The sequence below is a fragment of the Haemaphysalis longicornis genome, unplaced genomic scaffold (assembly GCF_048455015.1).
Source record: "Haemaphysalis longicornis isolate Haplotype H1 unplaced genomic scaffold, Haemaphysalis longicornis Haplotype H1 scaffold_7, whole genome shotgun sequence".
Classification (NCBI taxonomy): Eukaryota; Metazoa; Arthropoda; class Arachnida; order Ixodida; family Ixodidae; genus Haemaphysalis; species Haemaphysalis longicornis.
The window spans coordinates 133958013-133976951 of NW_027526422.1; the positions used below are offsets into that span (position 1 = coordinate 133958013).

General features: G+C 49.6%; 1 protein-coding gene across 3 annotated transcripts in view; it reads left to right on the plus strand.

Moving 5' to 3' along the window:
• Nucleotides 1–3781: 3781 nt before the first annotated feature.
• The window catches only part of LOC144147018 (uncharacterized), a 60984-nt gene continuing 45826 nt past the window's right edge, over nucleotides 3782–18939 (plus strand). Inside the window, exons 1-2 of one of the 3 annotated variants that reach the window (XM_077679033.1) lie at nucleotides 3782–4401; nucleotides 5017–5158. In XM_077679033.1, the coding sequence (XP_077535159.1) occupies nucleotides 5111–5158 (48 nt within the window). In that variant the 5' untranslated portion in view covers nucleotides 3782–4401; nucleotides 5017–5110. Of the gene's footprint in view, nucleotides 5159–18939 lie in introns of all 3 variants that reach the window. The other 2 variants (XM_077679034.1, XM_077679032.1) reach the window with 2 other exon arrangements.

Below are 18939 nucleotides of genomic sequence, written 5' to 3' on the forward strand. Positions count from 1 at the left end.
AGTACAAACAGCATTCAGTGCTGTGCTCATGCGCATATTTGCGGATCAGCCCGCAGGTACAGTTTTGAGAGGAGAGGAGAAGGGCGCAAGTCTAGGGTCCCATCCTGCAGAGCTATCAAAAAGTCTGTTTTTACGCAATGACCCACAGTTATAATACTGACCTCTAATGAGAAACATACAGGGTGTTGCAGTATACAGTTTATGTTGCAACACCCTGCAACATACATGAAAAAAAAAAAGTTTTCAGCAAAACCACTCCCATTATCTTACAAATTTTGCACTAATGTCACATTTCAGTAATATATGCTGTTGGGCTAGATGGTGCATATCGCCTGATAAAAAACACGACACAAAAACAATAACATTTCCGATCACAACAACCACGAAGCAATCACATTTCAGATTAGTTAAACAGGCCAGGCAACAGGACCACTAGGTTACTTCTTGGCGCCGAAAAGGCACTTTTGAAAGTGCATCGAGGCTGATAAAGGCCAGACATCAGTATGCTCGAAATGCTCGCAAGTGGCCATTTTAAGGTGTTTACTTCTTTTTTTTTTTTACAGTCTCACTTGTCTCTAATTTGGCGCCAATGACGCATTTTTAGGAGGCGTTGACATAACTTGCGTAGGCAGCCGATTTGCCCACCGCGCCAAACTGGCACATGCTCGGAGAAAACGACACTCCCTGGGCACGTACACGAACGCACACTTGAGACGACGCAAACCTTCGCGGGACAACAAACACCGGTACCGTTCGCCGTCGTCAGAAATTCACCCGTCAAACTGAGACAGATCTCTGAGCACTGCTTGAATGTATCACAAGTAGCGTTGCAATCAGTCACAAAGGCGCCGATACAATTAACTAATACACGTTGAGGGCCAACTACAAATAATTCTTTTCTACCCTGTAGCACCTGTAGCAGCACAAACACGAGGCCTCCCACATTTCCACACAGACGGCTGGCTGAACAGTGAACTGGGCCCTCGGAGTCGCTGAACTGGCTGAACCGCTGGACGTGTATTCCTCCCTTCCTACACCGTGATTCCTCCTCTCCCGTTCAGTTGCGTGCGAACTAGAAATAAAAATTGTTGGCACGCGGCGTGCGAACTAAAAATAAAAATTGTTCCCACGCGGCGTGCGAACTAAAAATAAAAATTGTTCCCACGGGGCGTGCGAATAGGGACACCCCCGTCGGCGATGAAGGGGATAACAGTTATATTTTCTTTGGCCCTTCTTTCTTTGTCCTTATTCTGGTTTTCTGCCCTCTGCTCATCGCTCAAACGAGACTCAATTTTGCTTCTGCGATGCAGGCCTTCAGCGACGGAAACAATAACCTGCGCGGGAGAACCCGCAGCTTCCAAGCATGCATCATCCACGGCGTGTTGGCATGACTTGCAGAGAGCACTAGACAAGAAGGGAAGCACAATATTCCTGTTGACAAACTTAGAGTGTGCCGGAGCTGTTCGGCAGGGGCGGCTCGTTGGCTCTTGGCTCGTACAACCAACACACGTGATCATCTTGGAAACGCAGCCGCAAATCTAAAAACCTGATTCTGTCCTGCTCGGGCAATTAAAACGTGAAAGTGAGTGGCATAAAACAGGCATTAAAAGCGGCTAAGATACACGACACAACAAGGTAAGTCGAAGATAAAGAATCGGCCATGCTAGTCCTGGCTGAAGGGTCAAGAGAACAGGAAGTTTCTAAAACAATTAAAAAGTCGCCAACGTATCTGAAAATTTTCAACAATTTAAGATCACCCAGCAGCTGAAAGAGGGCATTGTCACAACGAGCTAAAAACAAATCACTTAAAACAGGTGCAATATGTACGACCCTATGCAAACACCATGCTTTAGCAGGTAAATGTTACTGTCAAAGGAAACAAAGGGGGATGTCAGATAGAAGCTCCAAGAAAAGCTACGATTGTGATTTTACCGTTATCTGCAATGCATTGTGAAATTCCCTTTGACGCAATTACCCAATGTTCGCATGCTAGCTATCTGACAAGCTCTCGTGCAGTTTGCACATAATTATGCGAGATCTCATTGCATTCTCCCCAAATAAACTCGCTTCCAGTCTGCCCCGTGCCATTTAGGTCGCATATTTTTATCCACCAATGCTTTTTCTCCGGCATGGCATCTTAACAGCCGCTGGGGTAGTTTTAAAAAGAAATCTAGGACAATGAGAGAGAGAGAGAATGCATTTAATGGTAAAAGCGAGGTTATAGCCGAGCCATATCGCTTAGCATGCTACGCCATACATGAAGCAACGAAAACATGAGGGTCTAGATGTGAACTAAAATAAATAAGTAAATAAATAAATAAAATAAATGAATAGATAAGTGAAGAAACAAAATAAATAAATAAATAAATAATAGAACGTGGTGATGCGCACGAGTGTTCAAGCGTATATTTACAGAGAGTTTGGAAGTTAAAGGGACCCTTCAACACTCTTCGTGCAGTGCAAAGTAAACCTGCGCGACGTTTATATTACACTGCCAGGAACACCCGAGCCAAATATTACACGTGCACGTGAAGCGGTAAGCGCGCAAATCGCCGTGAAAGACGCGGAAAAACCAACCGCGCTCTCTTCAATTCTCATTATGCACCCCTGGCGTGGCCTTTGCGACGTCAATCGGGCCATGGCTGTCCTGGCTGTCCTATTGGCTGTCGCTGGTCAACTTCGCGGCTAAATTCCGGCATTTCCTGTGACGATCCGCCATCGTCGGCGCTGTGTATCAACCTCTTCTATGTCTGAACCTGTCCGCATGCTTTTGGTGTTTCTTTTGTTTTGAGTGCGCGCGGACTTTGAGTGACGAACTAAATACTATTCCACTTTCAACGAGCCCACTCGACAACAAACGTTTATTGCTTCAAAAACGCCCTACCAGTCTGAGCGCTTGCACGGCCGCTGGATGAAAAGCGCAAAAAAGCACCTTACCGCGCTTGCTTGCGAGCAGGCCGCCATGCCTGCTTTTTTGTGGCACCAGACCGGAAATAGACCCGTCCACGTTGCGGGGAAAAGAACAAAACTCCCCGGCCGGTGACATATCGAAGGCCGCCGAACAGAACGCCGCACCATAGAGTTTCTTACACCACGCCGCGCACCACCCCCTCTCCGGGAGAGAGCGCGCAGCTTTCGTCGCGTTGCTCGCAGTTCAGTTGAGAGGGAACATTTATGCGCGATTTTTCATTGCACGCAGTTTCGGTGCAAGAGAACGGATTTTCATAAGTCTTGCGGGAGGAGATTGCTGGGACAATAGACTTTACCTCAAAATACATTCCGAGTAGTCGATGGTAATTGTTGCATCAAGCCACTACTACGCAAGAACACCAAATTAGAGTATGCATCTCAGTAGCGTACGCGTACTCCAAACCTCCCGACGAACCCGAAACATTGAAACTAGCAAAGGCGAATCAGTTACGCACTGAGAGCAAAATTAGCAAAATTTTGCTGCAAATCTGTCGCAGTCGGTGGCGGGCGCAACAACAGCGGGCTACTCAGGATTTCAGTTCGGAGGAATGCGGGCAGCTTGACAAAGCTTGGGGTATGCCAGCAGACAGCAGAGTGATTCGAAAGGAACAGCGCAAGCCGCGCCGGTCGCGAAATAGGCGAAGCGAAGGCTCGAAGGCGTGCGAACAATATTTATTTTTTCTTGGCATGTGGCGTGCGAATTAAAAATAATAATTGTTCCCACGCGGCGTGCGAACTAAACATAAAAATTGTTCCCACGTGACGTGCGAATAGGGACACCCCACCCGCGGCGAAGCTGTCACTGCGCCTGCGCCCGCGTTGCCCGCGTCGACTCGGATCGCACGGCGGATAGAAAACACGTGCGACAGTCGCCCCGGTACCTGTAGTCTGCGCAACGCAACTCGTCTACGTAGCCGAGGGCTGCAAAAGTAAGTGAACTCAACCACATGACCCGTTTTGTACGGCTCTGCGCCGGTTGAGATACGGCAGGCTGCAGAAACATGTGCGCCCGCCGCGGTCATATTGATTTTCGTGAATCGAGGTACCCTAGTTTCTTTGAGAAGTGTGCAGCTTGGGAGGAAGGCGCGAAAAATTACTATACTCGCTCTTGGGTAAGCGGGAAAAGAAAAGAAAAGTGGAAGCACGCGAGTAAGAGGAGTGCGTACCTGTATGTGCGTTTCCGAGCGTGTATCTGTGTGTGTTTTCGCGTTTTTATGAATAAATTACCAACTCGTCCAAGATTGTTCCCATAGTAAATCACAGTGTCGTTCAAATACAAACAAGTGAACATCCTGGCGACGGGCCGTGTACGCGCTGTAGAAATAAGAATTTAAAGTTCGTGCGTTGGTAAAGATGCCGCTCAGCGGCTGTCACACTTTTGTGTGGGCCGCTGCCGCATCTGGCGCACCCCAAGTTCCCGGCTTCGTAGAGGTAAGACGGCTCTCCTCACGATATTATTTGCTCTTTGAAATTTTGTTGCGGGAGACACAATGTCTGTCAGCCACAGCCACTCGCGAGTTTGACAGCGTAGGCGATGTTGGTCGGTTGTGTTGTCGTGCCGGCATGCAATGAACGGTGCATTCGTTTCTCGGCTGCCTTCGAAGAGTTGATGTCGCATTTCTTGAGCGCACTGTTTGTCATGATAGAGCATTGCACCGGCGTTCTCACCCTGGTTAGCCATGCCGGCTCTGCTACTTAGCGCGCCAGTATGAGTGAAAGTAATTTTACGTAAATGCGCGCCAGCGGCACATGATGGGGCAAGTCGCGGTCCGGCGGTCACTTCAGTAATCGTCGCAGCAAGCCGTAGCAAATGCGGGACGCCGGGTCGGAAGCTCGAAATAACCGCGATTGAACTAGCGTGCGCCGAAAGCCCAAACGGCGTTGTTTATTTTGCGCGCTGCGTAATGTTGGAGGGCTTTGCGCGTAGTAAGGCTGGAGCAATAGAGCTTTGACAATTTAACGGAAACGTTGTGGCGGTTCTATTCTATCCATTGTTTCATTTACGCCATGTCCAACATTCTTTTTTTCTTCCAACATGATGTGGAGGTACCGGCAGCTTCAAGGGCGGCTTCTACCGTATCCCGGCGATATTGTGGTCGGAGAGCCCCGAGGCAGAGCGGGCTCAAGAGAGTTGACCTCGATGATGCGGCCACGCACTATCGAGTTCGCGGGATGCATTTCGTTAGCGGTGAGTGATGGCCCCTTTTACAAGGTGTTTATGTTCATGCAAGCTTTGTGACGTGCTACAGGTGAAAGATATTAGAATTCGTAAATTGCACGAGAGAGCCAGAATGCAACGCGACAGGACCCGCTGCCGCTCGGTCCGTGGAAACCACATCTAAGCGACGCACGTCTCGATGAGCAGCAGGGACAGGCGGCGTGTTGTGGAAATCTAGAAGCGAGCGATGAGGCGGGTGACAGCAAGAGCGATGGCAAATCTTGCTGCTCGTCGCCGTCTTGTGCCGTCACATTGAGAACGTAACCGCAGGACCCGCAACCCAGTGATGCAGAACCGCACGATGCATGATGCTCATCCAGTCCGCACAGGCAGGAGTGAGTATTGACCGCACGCCGGGATGACACTCACCCAGGTCTCAACATTAAACCCTGCCTCTACCCCTTGCGATGGAAACGAGTGTCGTGCCAGCTGTACAGGATGACATGTTTACCTGTACGCAGCTCTGGCAACAGTGCACGCTTGAAGAAGTGTGTTCTCTTCGGCCACATTCTGGCACAGAAGTCATCGTCTAGCAAGACTCTTTCAATGAAGATCTCCTTTGTGGTCTAGACAACATAGTCTGCATACTTCACATGGCACACAAACATCTCCATTTGTACTTGCCAGAAATGGGCATGCTTTCACTTCAGTTGAAGGGAATCTTCATCGGGTAGAGTGATACTGCTACTGTTCCAGCTAGGGAGCTTACTATGATAGTACAGTCTTGCAGACTGTACGGGCACTTCACCTCGAGTACGCCTGTGCCACAGCAATTGTAATTCAGAACTCCATCTGGTGTAGCCACAAGGAACTGCTGATCGAAGCTGATGTGCGCACCCGATTCGTTACACTTGAAATTTGCGTGCCGATTAGTATTGCTTCGACATACTGTGCTCTTGCACGGGTTTCATTATCGATGCCCCAAGTTGTCGCTACTGTGGTGAAGGTATCTTGACAAGGATAACATATTCTTTGCACCAGGCTTGGTGAAGGGTCTTCAATTGATGTTGGGCAGGCTTCTTTCGCACGAGACGCAGTCGCTTTTCTAGCATGAAACGAAAACCACTTCCTACATGAAGACTGGGCTCACGTTTCTGTTTGGTGAGGTGCAGAACGTGCACAAAAAAGGGAAAAATTAGGAAAACGTCACCAACACCACATTCCCATAGATCACACCTCCTGTTCAACTCTGGTTCCGCTCGCCAACTTGTCACATCCCTCGGAGACTTCTCGCCATGATGGTGCTACACAGTCATTGAACGAGGTGCACAGAAGTGCGGACTTGTACTTTGCGGCTTTCGGTATGTAGACTCTGCATAGCCATCAATAAGTGAAGGGAAAGCTGGATTTAACCTTGATGCTTGAGTGTCGCCCAAAAACTTGTTCCACTGCTCGTCGGTTGGTCTCAATGGGGCTGGTCTTTGTCGGCGCAGTGCCAGAGTTGTTGATGGCTTTCCCTCATCCATTCACCTTTTCTTATTTATTGCAGACGCCCTGTCCAACATGATGTGGACGTACCGGCAGCTTCATGGGCGGCTTCTACCGTATCCCAGCGATAGTGACGTCGGAGAGCCCCGAGAACCTTCGCTATCGGAACGCATGTGAGGTTCTTGCAGTATGCTGGAAGCCGCTGATTATTTTTGTCGGTTCAACCTAGCATGTTTCTGTGCTTCACCGCCACTTGAAGGTAGAACAGGATTGCACCAATGTGAGAGCGCGCTTCCCCGAGACCAGCCATACAGGTACAATGAGCCATAGCAACTTCACCGCCGCCTTGCTTCACTAGTGCCCATGGCTACAGGCAGGCTTCCCTTGTACTTTGGGAGAGGTTCACCTACGATATATTTTACTACATCTAGCAACTTTCAACGTAGATACTGCATGCAGATGTTCTTGTGTGCAATGAGTGGGTCCCAGTGTACCAGACAAACCTGCTCGCGCATCTGAAAATCTCCTCACATGCACAGAACTAGCGCCTCTGTGCCGCCGCCACCGCCCTCCCTTTCTACCTCGTTTGACGGAATGCCCATGTGATCCTACAACCTCCAGTGAATGCCTGGCAGGTCTTCGCAAACAACCACTCGGAACATGCAATTTACTTGTGGTTAGGCTGGAAGTCTCACCTTTCCAACCACGACGTCGCTGATTTGAAGGACTTTCAGTCGCGGTTCTTGGACCCATCCACTTGTCAAATAGTTGTGCGATTCCAGTGACTTGTGCGCCTTGAACTGCTCTCGTGTGATGAAGCTTGTCTTGTCGACGATAGTCCTTCACGTCGCACTCCTCTACTTTGGGATACATGCTCGTGTTTGTCATGGTCTCGTCAACTGACAGCGAGAGCGGATCCTTGCCACCGCACATAAGCACCTTCTCCTTGTAGCGCGATTGCACCGACGCTGGCTACTTCTGTGCATACTCGCTCAACATCGCGTGTACACGTTTCAATGCATTTTCTGCAGACTCGCAGGGTTCGAGCGATGTGCTAGACCATGCCGCAATCGCGTGCGTAAATGCAGCACAGCCAACCACCAGCATGGCGAACGTGGAAAGGGCTACCGCCCCTTCCCTAGCCTGACGTCACTTGCAAGGCATGTATTGGCCTTGAGGGCCACTACTGAACGGGCCAGCACTGCAATCGTTTTGACGTCACTTGTAGGATCACCGCTCCTATCTTGCTGCGTAGTTGGCTTGCAGTGCGACACTTCATTGAGCACGCACTTTCTAAGTGTATTTTCGTGTTAATTTTCGGCCTTTGAACTTAATTCTCAGTGGCTAAAGCGTAGTTTGACCTCAGGAGCACCTTATAATCATAAACTTGAGCATGGTGGTGTTTGAGGGCGTATGCGACAGAGCCCGGTGCAAGTGTAAGCTGCGGCTCGTTTCCCTGATTAACATTGTGGGCTATGACGATTGCTGAGCTAAATTTCTAGATTTTGCTTGTCGTTCACAAGAAAAGGATAAAGCAAGAAGTCGTGATGCGTTTACTGCTCGCAGAAACGCTCAGCAGTGTCTGTCCGCACAGACCACCAAGCAGCTCGAACCGACGGAGGTCGCGGCAGCAACACCTTGTCACCACCTTTTAAAATCCCATAGATCACAGAAAAAAATTCCACTTTAGCGAAAGTGGACGCTAGTGCGGTGAAAAATTGTGCTAAGTGTTGTCATTAGCGGTAATTTTCAAAGCGATGCTCAAATAGCTGCCGTGATCAACGCCGACCATCCGTGGAGGCTGGTCCCAGCATCTGCTGGCGCATTCACACACGGTGTGGCAAGCTGTTGAAGGATAGTGATGCCTGCGTGCAGGAATCGACAGAGGCCGTGGCAAGTATCTTGATCATCAATTGCTAAATGGCAGTCAATGCGGATACAAAGTTCCACATACGAGAAAGGAGGTGACAGTGGTGAAAAGTGGTGTTAGGGACTCATTCACAACTGTAATGATAGCAGTGGTGAGATGTCTGCTGCGACTCTATTCCTTAAGTTCCCAACCCGACCCCAAGTATCCGAAGCCAGCTGTGAGCTGTTGAAGACCCTCTTCTAAAACTTGTTACGTGCGAGTGTGTTGCATTTGGGTTTCCCCAACTTCATGAAGGGCCCCCAACACTTGGTTCCCCTTTTGTACGAGTCCCCATTGTTCCAAACCATTAGACCACGACGTGTTCGGCCTCGTACAGTCGTGAGTTCTTGAACTTAGTGCTAGAGAAAGGCAGGCTCACTGTAAACAGACAAAGGCCCACGTTGTAAATATAATTTTCCATGGTGAGATCCTAATGAAAAGTAAACATAGGCAAGTCTAAACCCTCTTGGAAGCACTGAAAACGTGCGTTCATACATTAAGTTAATCAAATCAAGGCATAACTATAAAAAACATTGAAGGGGAAGTAGGCACTGCTTAATCCAATCTGCAGATCATACCAGCACTTTTAAGCATGTGCAGTGAAGCAATCCACTCGTTCTCGCATAGTCATTCATTTACAAGGCAATGCACACAGCATGTGCGGTGAGTTCACAAATGAGCGGCACATTCCGTCGCTGATGCAAGGTCTATTTTCGTTCCACACGCAGTCTGGTACATGTCATGTCGCAAGTATTTCATAATACAGTGCACCCTTGTTAAGGAAATACGATTACGGGCCGGGGAGATGGAACAGGGAAAGAGAGGGCACTATACATTTCCGTACCAAGTTTCGTTGCGTACAGCTCCTCAAAAGTTCTCCCTAGAAAAAAAGGAAAAGACAAGCCAAGATTCACAGCAACTGCAGGCATGGCATTGCGGGCACGAGCAACAAACCCGTTGCTGACGCTGGAGATCATATTCCTCGTCATTGCTTGGAATATGAACTCGGGAAAACTTTCGGACTTTTGTTTGAGATATGGCAGAGGCCTTCTTGTATTCGGAGCTGCGTAGAAGGTCGGACTCTCTTTCGCTTAGCTCCTAAAAATTTCCTCCTCCTGTCGGAGGGAAATGTACGTAGTGTTGTAGTGATTAAAAATTACCTGCGTTAATTACAAGGCGCGATCTAGTACCTGTTGCCACTTCCTCGTATTGGATGGGAAGAGTTCGGCAGTCGCAGGCCTCATCCTAACCCTCAAACCCACGGGAGCTACCTCGGCAGTCAAATACTGTGCAAGTGTGGAAACGTGAAATTTGGAACGTATGCGTTTTTCAGTAATCATTCTTAATCTTACAAACTGTTTTGACGCTGGGTAGGAGGCTGCTTTACAGGGTTTGGGTCCAAGTCAGTTGCTTGGCTCATTGCTGGGCTCAGGAGACTGTCTTGCGGAGGTTGTATGGGGCCTGGGCTAGTTTTCGAACATCGGTCGGTCATGCGGATTGGCTGCTGGCATTGTCCAGGGGTTGGGTTGGGTGCACATTTAGAAAACCTTCAACATCTTCAACAGTTTCCAAGCTGTTTGTTTGCTGCAGCTCTTCCATAGAGACTGGCTTTCCCAGCAAAACAGTGCGAACTTGCATTTTGTCGTCGATTTCCACAAGCCTTGTGACGACTAACGAGACGGCAGCAGCAGTAGGAGTAGTCCTGGTGCACGCTACTGTTTCAAAAGCGCCTGGTTCCGCGGGTCTGCGCGCTTGCGGAGCATTTACATACTCGGCGGAACATCTGTCAAATTCTTTTGAGCGCGTCAGCTGTGAGAAGACGACAGTCCTTGTGTTACTCACTTTAATCCTATGAAACCCCCATGACTTTGAGGGCAAGCATGCGAGGGACGGGTCGCCGAATAAACTCTCAAATAATCCAGGGAGAGCGGTCGTAAGTGGCCCCGGATCGGTTGGTTCGTGAACGCTTGTCGCGTTGTCACTGTCATCGGTCGCTGACGGTGACGGCGCACAAGAATTGGCTTTGGGACGCTCGCCACCCGATACCCTGCTCTCCTTTTCTGGAGGTGCAAAGTGTCTCTCTGCGGGCCGCTTTCTGCTTTTCGGTGTTTTCGAGAGGTAGGGTGGGCAGTCGGGGAACCTCGTGGGCACTGCATTGTTCGCCAGTGACGCGCGTCGTGGCGTGCTGACGAGTACATTCCCTTTGTACTCCGCCGTCCATGTTTTGGAGACTAGTTCAGGCTCGAAGTGCCTTTCACAAACGTAGTCAGTCGCCCGAAGAAGGCGGTCCTTTCGTGGGATTGCAAGTTGCCACAGGTTCAGTCGCTGCTCGTCTTTCGGTGCAGAGAAAAGCGAGAACTTCTCATGGCAGGATTTGTACCCCGTATGGCAGCGGGGAACAAAACAGCTTTTTCCCATCACAGGTTAGCACTAACAACCATAGTTCGTAACAATCACTTCGCGAAAACCACGTCAAACACACGGCGCCGATGAGCGGACTGTGCTTTCTGACGGCAACGTGACCCCCAGACCGCTGCCGCCATCTCACGGCGCGGTGGCGAACCACGAGCAAGCGTTCGCCGCGGTCGCCGCATAGAATGGCTCAGCCGTTGAGACACCTAGCTATTCCTCCACCATGCCCTGGCTTATACGTAGTTGTGCCAATCCTTCAAGTTCTGCCGTCGTCCATCTGTTCGAAGGCTTCACCTCGACCACCCTACCGCCCACGACGCCACGCTGTCCGGTCTGCGAAGAGGACCTCAAGCCCCCTGCAGAGCCGGCTGCCGAGGCGCAACCTCTACACCTAGTGTAATGAGATGAGATGGATGAGATGGAGGGGTAAGAAAGCTCCTCACAGAGGCTGCAAAGCCACTCAACCATCAATTGGTGAGCGGTGCTGATGTGGCTACACAATGGCAAGCGAGATGTGACCCGGGCATCACAGATCTCTCATTTCAGCTCAGGAGGATAGGCAACCTTCAAGGTACGTTGCTTTAATGGGCTGCGTTGCTTTTGCAAGCCGCTCTCTTCTGCCCGTGTTGCAACGTCCTGGCTGAGTAGGCAAGTCGGGTAGTGGGTACTTATAGCCCGGGTCCTCACATCCGTGTGGCCCCATACGTGACATTCAAATTGCGCAGCAGGGTAATGGATGTCTTGACGTGGTTAAGGAGAGCGATGTACGATCTGAACTTTTCAGAGCTAAAAGTTACGACCCCTACCACCGGGGCATTTCCCGACAAAGTCGGGTAACTTCCCAAGCACGAGATCCCCTGTGCAGGGGGTGCTTGTACCAGTTTTTTTACTGGTTGGTGCCCAGCGGTACCGAAGTACCTCCCACATTCTCGTACCCCATGGTACAAACCGACGTGGTAGAACGGTTTCCAGTACACTGGATCCCCCGTACGGGGGGCGCCTGTCCCCATTTTTATTCTGGTGGGTGACCAGCGGCTCTGGAGGAACCTACCACGTCTGCCGCAGTGGTAGAGCGTGTCCAAGCCCGTCATCCCCTGCCGAGACAGGGGGCGCTTGTACCCTTTGAACTGGTGGGTGCCCAGCGGTCCCAGACCCCGCCCGAAGGGGTTCGAGGGACCTACCACATGGCCTCCCATGGCTGCTTGTGGTCAAGCTCCAAGCGTTTTTTCCACCGTCAAGACAAGCTACGGTACGGGGACGCTTGTACCTTTTAAAGAAACCGGTGGGTATCCGGCGGCCCAGGATTCGAACCTGGTACCTCCCGTTTACGATGCAAGTGTTTTACTACTCGACCATCGCCGTCGGTCGATGGTCGAGTCACTGTGTCGAGTCACCGATTGTCTGGCCACCGTGTTACAGCGGTTCACTCAGTTCGAGTCGGCGAGTTGGGCCGTGTACTCTGCCGCTCGCTGGGTGAGCTCTGCGATACGAATTTTAAGCTTTCTGTTATGTTTTTGGCGGTGCCATCTGTGGGAGAGGCTGTGCCGCGCCTCCCAGATATGCAGAAGGTGGTTGTTTACCTCCAGCGTTGCCTCCGAGAGTTGAATTTTAGTTTCCACCAAACGAAGGTGTGTAACCAATCCTTGTGCCCGTGCGTGGTATCCTTGTTCGTGAATAGAGGCCGAATTGTTGCAACTTTGCCGGAACTTATTGCAGTCGGGGAGCTGAGCTTGTGCGTGGGGCCGTGCCAATAGTTTAGTCCTTACGATGGTGTTGATAAGGCAGTGGTCAGTACGGAGGATTTCCTCGGTGTTCGCCCATTCTGCGTGCGTAATGTTTTTGGTAAAGGTAAGATCCGGACACGTATCCCGGGTCACGGAGTTACCCACCCGCGTTGGATATGCAGGGTCAGTGTGGAGAGTCAGGCCCAGCGTGGACGCAAGTTCCGCTAGCTTGCATCCCCGCTTCTCCTTACACACGTACCCCAAGAGAGTACTGTGGGCGTTGAAATCGCCCACAATCACCAGGGGCTCCCTCCCCGCAGCCTTTAAAGCGCGGCTAAAGAGTGCTGCGAACGTTACATTTTTTAGTCGGGCGGAACAGTAGACGTTGAGTATGTGGAGTGGTACACCTTCTTTCTTGAATGGAAGAAGTGTCGCCATCACATACGAATATTCAGTTTGAAGTTCCAAGTCGACTAAATTAGCTGTATAATTTTTATGCACCAGGGAGGTTGCAGCAATGCTGCATACAGCAAAGGTCGCGGATGTGGCTAGCAAGCAAAACCACCCTTAAAGCTGGAGTGCACGCCATCCGTGGCAAGAACTCAGCTGGCGAGAAGGTATTGAAAGCCGTGGTCAATGTAGTGGACACGGCAGGAGTGGCGGCAGGATTCACAGAGAACAGTTAGAGCGTCGTGCTTTCTTGTTGCAGCCAATGGCTAAGCAAGAGATTTGGTAGTCACGGCGGCAGTTAGAGCAGCATGGAAGTATTAAGGGGGGACACTGCTCTTAAAAAAACTTTTTTAATTTTTGAGTAAACTCTGTGAAACTTGTCAGACTTGTTGCTTTTTCTCCACTGATTCTAAATATGGCATTATTTTTTTTGTTGGTCAATTAGGTCCCGAGATAATTACAGGTAATTAACCATTTTTGGAGGAACAATAGACAAAACTGTGTTGGTAAAAAAACTTTAATCTTTACATTTTCCAACACCATGAACACTGGTGAGTGCAATAAGACAATCAGTTTTTTGATACATCGCTTGGAACTAATTTTACAGCTCATTAAACCTTGGTGGCAACACTGGCAAGGAGCCATTTTGAGTGCCAACTTCAAGCACTGAAGTTTAATGAGCTGTAAAATTAGTTCCAAGTGACGCATAAAAAAACTGATAGCCTTATTGCACTCACCAGGGTTCATACTTTTGGAAAATGTAAAGATTACAGTTTTATGGCTAACACCGTTTTGTCTATTGTTTCTCCAAAAATGGTTCATTACCTCTAATTATCTCGGGACCTAATTGACCAACTAAAAAAATAATGCCATATTTGAAATCAGTGGAGGGAAAGCAGCAAGGCTGACAAGTTTCACAGAGTTTACTTAAAAAATTAAAAGAAATAATTTTAAGAGGGGTGTCCCCCCTTAAGCTGGCATACGTAGTGGAGATGTTAGGCCGAGATTGAAGAGTGAGTTCACTCAGCAAGTGGTAATCACAAAAGAGACATTCTTCATAAGAGCTCAGGTCGTTCGTTCCGACGGGCAGGAAAACTGGTAGAAGTAGCAGGTATTGAGTCAATGGGCAAGCGTGTCAGAAATGCAGCATGCACTGGGGTGGGAAATGAAAGCAGGTGTTCCAGCGCAGAGGGGGTCAAAGTGTTGCAAAAAATACTTGGTTTGGGAGTCGCCGATTACAACAGTAGTGGGTGGGGTCTGTGGAAGTTTTGTGATGACGTCTTAGTTCGTGGTCCTGGCAAGGCTCATGGTAGAATATAGTCTGGAAAGAAAAAGAAACTCGGATAGAGCACAAGAAAATAACGTAAGTAAACAGAGGCACATGAGAAAAACATTAAAAAAACATTTATTGATATTTCGACTGGAGGACCAGTCTTCATCTGAGTAACGTAAAACATAGAAACACGTTTTCATTGATGCGGAAGGTGTGTGGCAGTGCACCTTTGTTCAGAAATTACGATTACATGTTGTGGAGAGAGAACAGAGAAAGAGAGGGCACTGTACATTTGCATAACACGTTTCGTTTCATACAGCTCCTTAAAAGTTCTGCCCAGTAAATAGAAGGAAAAGCTAAGACTCATAGTAACAGCAGACACAGTATCGCGGCCACCGGCAACAAAACTGTTGCTGACGCTGGAGGAATATGATCTCGGGAAAACTTTCGGATTTTTGTTTAGATGGGGTGGAGGCCTTCTTGGATTCGTAGGGGCGCAGAAGACGTGACTGTCTTTCACTCGGATAGAATGGGACATAGACTGAAAGTGATTAGAATTATCTGCGTTATTTGCAAGGAGGCCTTGTCTAGTACCTGTTTCTTCTTCCTCGTGTTGGAGTGGAGAGTTCGGCAGTTGCAGGACTCATCCTAACCCTCAAACCCATGGGAGCTACCGTGGCAGTCAAATACTGTGCAAGTGCAGAAACGTGCAATTCGAAGCGTATGCGTTTTTCAGTAATCGTTCTTAATCTTAAAAACTCTTTTTACGCTGGGTAGGAGGCTGCTTTGCAAGGTTTTCTGGGTCCAAGTCAGTTAGTTGCTTGGCTTATTGCTTGGCTCAGGAGAGGTTGTATGGGGCACGGGCTGGCTTTGGAACATCGGTCAGCCATGCAGATTGGCTGCTGGCATTGTCCAGGGGTTGGGTGTTGCTGGGGCGCCGGCGGTGGCTGTAAATCTGGAGGGCGGGTGTGGCAGGCTGTGGGCGCAACTCACCCTTGGGATTAGGCTTCAGGTGGTGGCTCGGTGCTCCGTGGCAGCTGCGTTTGCAGGAGCAGGCCGGGTTGGCAGGCTGTTGTGCGTGGTCACGGGGGCTTGTGGGGATGGCCTGTTGTGACGTGTGTCTGGGTACATCGTGGAACTTGTTGGACTGGAGGAGAGCGGAGGCAGAGGCGGAAGGTTACTGTCGCATGAATTGGGAGCTTCCTTGATGGTGCATGCGACTTCACGCCAACCAGGGGGGTTACAGCACTGGTGCGTACAGCAAAGGTCACAAATGTGGCTAGCAAGCAAGCCCACCGTCAAAGGTGGGGTGCAGGCCATCAGCTTCAAGAACTCGGCAGGCGGGAACGTATTGAAGTTCGTGGTCAATGTAGCGGACACGGCGGGAGTAGTGGCAGAATTCGAGGTGAACAGAGCTAAAGCATCGTGCTTTCCCGTTGCAGCCAATGGCTAAGCGAGACATTGGGTAGTCACATGGCAAGTTAGCGAAGTGCAGAAGAATAAGGCTGGCATAGATAGTGGAGATGTTAGGCCGAGATTTAGGAATGAGTTCAGTCAGCAAGCGGTAGTCACTTAATTAAGACACTTTCTGCATTAGAAGAGCAAAGGTCAATCATTCCAACATGAAGGAAAACTGCCGAAAGTAGCAGGTATTGAGTCAATGAGCAAGCGTGCGCCAGAAATGCTTGCTCTGAGGTGGGAAATGAAAGCAGGGGTTCCAGCGCAGAGGGGGCCAAAATGTTGAAAGAGATGCTTAGTTTGGGAGTCTCCGATTACAACAGGAGTGGGTGCTGTCTGTGGAAATTTCCTGATGACGTCTTAGTTCGTGGTCTTGGCAGCACTCATGCAGAATATAGTCTGGAAACAAAAAGAAACTCGCAAAGGGCACAAGAAAATGAGGTAAGCAAAGACAGAGGTACATCAGAAAAACATAAAAAAAAAAGCTTACTGACGTTTCGACTAGGAGGACCAGTCTTAATCGGAGTGCCGTACAACATAGAAATACGCACGCTTTCATAGGTGCAGAAGGTGTGCTACGTTGCATCCTTGTTCAGAAGATATGATTGGGTGTTGTGCAGAGGGAGCAGGGAAAGAGAGGGCACTATACATTTACATAACAAGTTTCATCTCGTACAGCTCCTTAAAAGTTCTCCCCAACAAAAAAAGGAAAAAGCCAAGGGTCACAGCATAAGCAGACCTGGTATTGCGGGCACCAGCAACACAACCGTTGCTGACGCAGATCATATTCCTAGTCATTGCTAGGAATCTGATCTCGGAAAAAGTTTTGGACTTTGGTTTGAGATAAGGTGGAGGCCTTCTTGGATTAGTAGCTGCATAGAAGGTCTGACTCTCTTTCACTTAGCTCCTAAGATTTTCCTCTTCCTAACGAAGGGAATCGGACACAGTCTCATAGTGATTTCGAATTATCTGAGTTAATTGCACGGAGGCGTCGTGTAGTACCTGTTGCCACTTTCTCATGTTGGAGGGGAAGAGTTCGGCAGTCGCAGGCCTCAGCCTAATCCTCAAATCCGTGGGAGCCACATTGGTAGTCAAATACTGTGCAAGTGTGGAAATGTGCTATTCGGATTGTATGCGTTTTTTAGTAATCGTTCCCAATCTTAACTACTGTTTCGACACTGGGTAGGAGGCTGCTGTGCAAGGTTTTGTGGGTCCAAGTCAGTTGCTTGGCTGATTGCTTGGCTCAGGAGGCACTTTCTTGCGGAGGTTGTATGAGGCATGGGCTGGCTTTGGAACATCGGTCAGCCATGCGGATTGGCTGCTGGCATTGTTCAGGGGTTGGGTGTTGCTCGGGCGCCGGCAGCCGCTGTGGTTCCTGTAAGCGAGCACGGCAGGCTGTGGGCGCGACCTAACCCTTGGGATTAGGCTGCAGATGGGGACTCGGTGCTCTGTGGCGGCTGTGTTTCTCAGGGGCAGGCTAGGGTGGCAGGCTATTGCGCGCATCCAGGGACTCCAGGAGTGGGTCGCTGACGCCGAGTCGAGGCTCCATGGCCACAGTGGCCACGGGGGCTGTGGGGATGGCTGGATGGGACGTGTGTCTGGGGACATCATGGAGCACGTTGGACTGGAGGAGAGCGGAGGCAGAGGCGGAAAGTTACTGTCGTATGAACCGGGAGCTTGCATGATGGTGCATGCGACTTCACGCCAACCGGGGGGTTGCAGGGCTGTCGTTTACAGCAAAGGTCGCGGATGTACCTAGCAAGCAAGCCACACCATCAAAGCTCGGGTGCAGGCCATCAGCAGCAAGAACTCGGCAGGCGGGAAGGTATTGAAGGCCATGGCCATGGTCAATGTAGCGGACACAGCGGGAGTGGCGGCAGAATTCGCGGTGAAGAGAGCTAAAGCATCATGCTTTCCTGTTGCAGCCAATGGCCAAGTGAGACATTCGGTAGTCACGGCGTAAGTTAGCGGAGCGCACAAAATAAAGCTGGCATAGATAGTTGAGATGTTAGGCCGAGGTTGAAGAATGAGTTCAGTGAACAAGTGGTAGCCACTTAAGACACGTTCTGCATAAGAAGAGCTTAGGTCAATCGTTCCGACATGCAAGAAAACTTAGGCGAAAAGTAGCAGGTATTGAGTTAATGGGCAAGCGTGCGTCAGAAATGCATGCGCTGGGGTGGGAAATGGAAGCAGGCGTTCCAGCGCAGATAGTGGGTGTGGTCTGTGGAAATTTCCTGATGACGTCTTAGTGCGTTGTCCTGGCAGCACTCGTGGCAGAATATAGTCTTGAAACAAACAAAAAAAAAATCCCAAAGAGCGCGAGAAAATAGGTAAGTAAAGACAGAGGCACACGAGAACAACATTAAAAGAATGAAGTTTACTGTCGTTTCGACTGGACGACCAGTCTTCATCGGAGTAATGTACAACCTAGACTCGCGGATTCTTTTACAAATGCAGAAGGTGCGCTACTGTCCAGCCTTGTTCAGAAAATACGAGTGCGTGTTGAGGAGAGGGAACAGGAACAATAGCAACAGCAGACGTGGTCTCGCGGGTACAGGCAACAAACTTACTCAAAAAGCAAAGCAAGTACCACCAAGTTCATTCCATTAATTAAAGAAAAAAAAGTAGTTCGGGGGTGGGGAGGGCACAGACATTTCACGTACGGATTACAGGAATAAACAAATGGTACAGCGAACGTCTCAAAATACGAAATTCAAAGTAAGCTGGCTCACAACCGCAACATATACGGCCCGGCTGTTGCCGGTGAGTTTTGGGAAGAAATGAGCGTACAATCATATAGAGAGAGTAGCAACCTCCAGAATACTGGTCTACTGTGATAATAATTATGCTGCCAGGGAGGCCTTGCTCCCCTCCACTTCATTGGGTAATTATCTTAAGGTAATTGCTTCCTGTGCTTTGCTTGGGGGTGCTAGCCAGTGCCACTCCCACAACTCGGGCAAAGCCGCCTTTAATTCAACCCCTGGGCTGTGAATCGAGCATCTATGATGTGTAGGAAGCAGTGAACCAGCGTTGAACCTCTGCTACCTGGGGTTACCTCATGGAGGAAAGAAAAGCTTAGGAGAGGCCCTGACGTCAC